Source organism: Sesamum indicum, linkage group LG5, assembly GCF_000512975.1.
Source record: "Sesamum indicum cultivar Zhongzhi No. 13 linkage group LG5, S_indicum_v1.0, whole genome shotgun sequence".
NCBI lineage: Eukaryota > Viridiplantae > Streptophyta > Magnoliopsida > Lamiales > Pedaliaceae > Sesamum > Sesamum indicum.
Window position 1 is genome coordinate 8,659,058 of NC_026149.1, and position 3,577 is coordinate 8,662,634.

Consider the following 3,577-nt stretch of genomic DNA (forward strand, 5'->3'; position numbering starts at 1 on the left):
CCCCTGATAGGCGTCCATCATCGAAAACATTTCAAATCCCGCCATTGAGTCTACCATCATGTCGATCCTTGGTAAGGGGTAAGGATCCTTTGGGCAAGCTTTATTCAGATCTGTGAAATCGACACACATGCGCCATTTCCCGGAGGATTTGGGGACAAGCACCACATTAGAAAGCCAATTAGTGTATTGGATCTCAGATTCGTACCCGGCTTTAAGCAGTTTGTCGATCTCCTGTCTGATGACTTCATTTTATTCACTGCCAAACGATCTCTTCCTATGTTGTACTGGTCGAGCCATCGGGTCGACATCCAACCGGTGCACAATGACCTCAGGATCGATCCCTGTGAAATCCGATGGGCTCCATGCGAACATGTCAGCATTTCACCTCCGAAATTCAATCATGGCCATCTCCCCATCTTTCATGTTTGCTTCTATCCGGGTTGTCTTGTCTGGCTCATCCGGTACGAGCTGCACCATCTTGTACTCATCGCTGGGTTTTAAATGTTCTGCTTCATAAGGACGAGGCTCAACGTCTTCTTTGACTTTTCTTTTCTTCCGGCTGGGTTCCCCCTTCAGCGATAGGTTGTAACATTTGCGAGCCTCTCTTAGGTCACTGGCTAGTTCCCGGGTCCCGTTCTCTGTTGGGAATTTCATTTTCATGTGGTAGGTAGAGATAACGGCCCTGAACAGATTTAAGCCTGGTTTGCCTAGAATTACATTGTACGCGAACGGGGTATTGACCACTAAAGACTTCATCATCAACGTCTTTCGCTTAGGTGCTTCACCCATTGATACTGGCAAGTCGACCGTGCCTAGCGATGCTACTTCGCTACCTCCAAATCCCACCAAGGGGGTCCTTACTGGTTCGAGGCGGGCATTCTCTAACCCCATTTTATCAATCACATTCTTAAATATGATGTCAGCTGAGCTCCCACTGTCGATCAGTACTTTATGAATGGTAAAATTCGCGATGTCCAGTTTGACGACTATCGGGTCGTTCATGTCTCTACTCTCTTTCGGCCTGTCCGAACTATCAAAGGAGATAGCTTCTTCCTCCTCAACTTTAAGGACGAACTCTCTTTCTTTGCCCGAGCTCATGGTTCTAGCGCATCTCTTTCTGGTCCTGCTCGAATCACCCGAGCTCGAGCCCCCTACAATTGTGTAGATTACTCCTTTAGTTGGAGCATCGTTTCCGCTAGGGGGGGCTTTTTCCATTCTCGATGCGCCAGGATTCCGATCCCGACTTCTCGACCTACTTCTCCTTGTTTCCTTACTGATCTTGCAATTTAGGGGAACTCGATCTCGAAAGTACCCCTGCCTAACCAACCTCTCAATCTCGTCCTTAAGCTGGAAGCACTCCTCCGTGTTGTGCCCCCTCTCACGATGAAATCTGCAATATTTGTTAGAAAACTTTTTAGAGGGGGTGTACCTGGTGTGCCTTGGCCATTTCAGAACATCTGCATTTTCAACCATCATCAGCGCCTTCTCACGAGACATGGCCAACGGAGTGTAGTTGTGGTACTCGGGTTGGTACTTAGGCTCTCTGGGCTTATCTGGTTTTTGTTTACTCCCTCCTCCTCTACTCTCGTACGGTCGCACGGTCACCTGTTCGTGCTCACTCCGCTCAAAATCTTTCATGGCGTTCATCTCCTCCTCATCTATGTATTTTTGAGCCAGCGCCATTAACTGCTCGACATCACTCGGTGGGTCGCGTGCGAGAGCAGATGTAAAAGGACCTTTCCTCAACCCATGAATAAGGATGCCCACTATCATATCAATCCTCAATTCTTGCACCTCCAATGTCTCGTTGTTAAACCTTCCCATGAAGTTTTTCAAGGTTTCATCTTCCCTCTGACGGATATTGAACAGATGAGTCGCCGACCTCTTTTGTTTCTTCTTACTCGCGAAATGAAAATTGAACTTTTGTACTAGTTGTTTGTAAGATTCAATGCTCCCTTGGGGCAAATTTGTGAACCATTCTTGGGCCTTTCCCGTGAGCGTAGTTGCAAACAGTTTTGCCATGATGGGAGCCAGTTGTCCATATAAATTCAACACCATTTCAAATGCGGCCACATGTTCTTGCGGATCCTTCATTCCGTCATATCTCCGCAAATCAGGTACTCTGAAACCCGGTTCGACTGTTTAAATCAGAATATCATTACAGAAAGGAGAATTCTTGTTGTGCAAGACTATCTCCCCTCGTTTCTTCAACTCATCGATTTGTTTATTCAAGCTGTCTATCTGTCTCCCTACGCTCTCGACCTCAGCCCGCGATATTATAGGCTCTCTTCTCTTTGCGCGAACATGGCTGCTGGACCCAGCATCCGATGAGGCCGGTCTCTTACTGCAACGTTCCTGTTCGCCCTGTACTCGTGACTCTCTCTAGGGCTCGGTGTTTTCGAATAGTTGTCTCCTTGCGGTTTCTTTGACCATCGGGGTCGCAGTTCTTCTCTCATATTCTACAATGGCATTCCGACTCGCTTCTTCTATCATTCTCTGCAGTTCTTCTTTTGTTATCTGGATTGTAGTTCCTCCTTTTCTCGATGTCTCTTCTTCCCCGGCGTTCCTTCTCGATGAACCTTCCATGACGATAATTCTCAGACGTTCCCACAGACGGCGCCAACTGATCCGGCTCGAATTCAGCGATCCCGGGACACGAACTCGTCACAGATTGCTAACTCCTCCAAGATCAGATTTTGGGTTCCTTGAGAATAAGACAAGAACTGTGAGCTCATCGGGCACGTCTCCGACAATGACCCTCCGACGCTCAAGTTAGGTTGATCGAGAGAAAAATGTGCAATCTCAAGGTTCGATTACAATAGATGCTGAACAGTTACCTTAATTACGGCGTTTTGGGTCTATTTATAGAGCGCAGCTGGATACTGTTGACTGGGCCACGTGGCCTTATCCTGCTAGCTCGCGTCCTGATCGAACGACTGTGATTGTCCGGGTCTTCAAAGCTGTTGTTCGAACCGGGTCGGGTCCTCTACGACCCGCCCGCTACCAGAGGCACGGATCCTATGGCGAAAATACCTTAATACCCTTAATGAAGGGTATTTTTGCTATTTCATAGTAAATTGTAGTAGATACCTATCATATATATATGTATATTGACAACGATTATATACGATTCCGGAATTTCGACCTTAGGATTGAATCCTGTATGTCCCTGTTTGGATTAGATTGACAGAATTTCTGGTTCACCTCTTCCATAGGAAGGCCCTCTACGGCATTGCAAGTTTGGTGGTTTTCTTCTAAAACTGGATGAGCTGACAACGCAAGGTCACCGACCAGGTGTTGCTCGAGTTTGCATAGAATTGGACTTCATGAAGCAGTGTCTAGACTCAATTTGGATTGGCTATAAAGGGAACTTCCTACAGAAGTCTGGATTTACGAATTGTGCCCTAAATAGTGTACAATACTGATGGAACAGAAGCAATTGAAAGTAAAGAATAATGAGAACACGTCTTGGATATTCTAGAAAACTCGCATTAGAAAGTAAAAATAGTTTATTGCTGAATGAATCTCTTAAAAGAGTTATCAACTATTTAAAGGAAAAGAAAAAAAAACTATTTAA

General features: G+C 46.0%; 1 protein-coding gene across 1 annotated transcript; it reads right to left on the reverse strand.

Moving 5' to 3' along the window:
- LOC105162327 lies at positions 382-2,094 on the reverse strand. The gene has a single exon (XM_011080334.1). It carries the CDS (start codon positions 2,092-2,094, stop codon positions 382-384), a length of 1,713 nt encoding a protein of 570 aa, XP_011078636.1.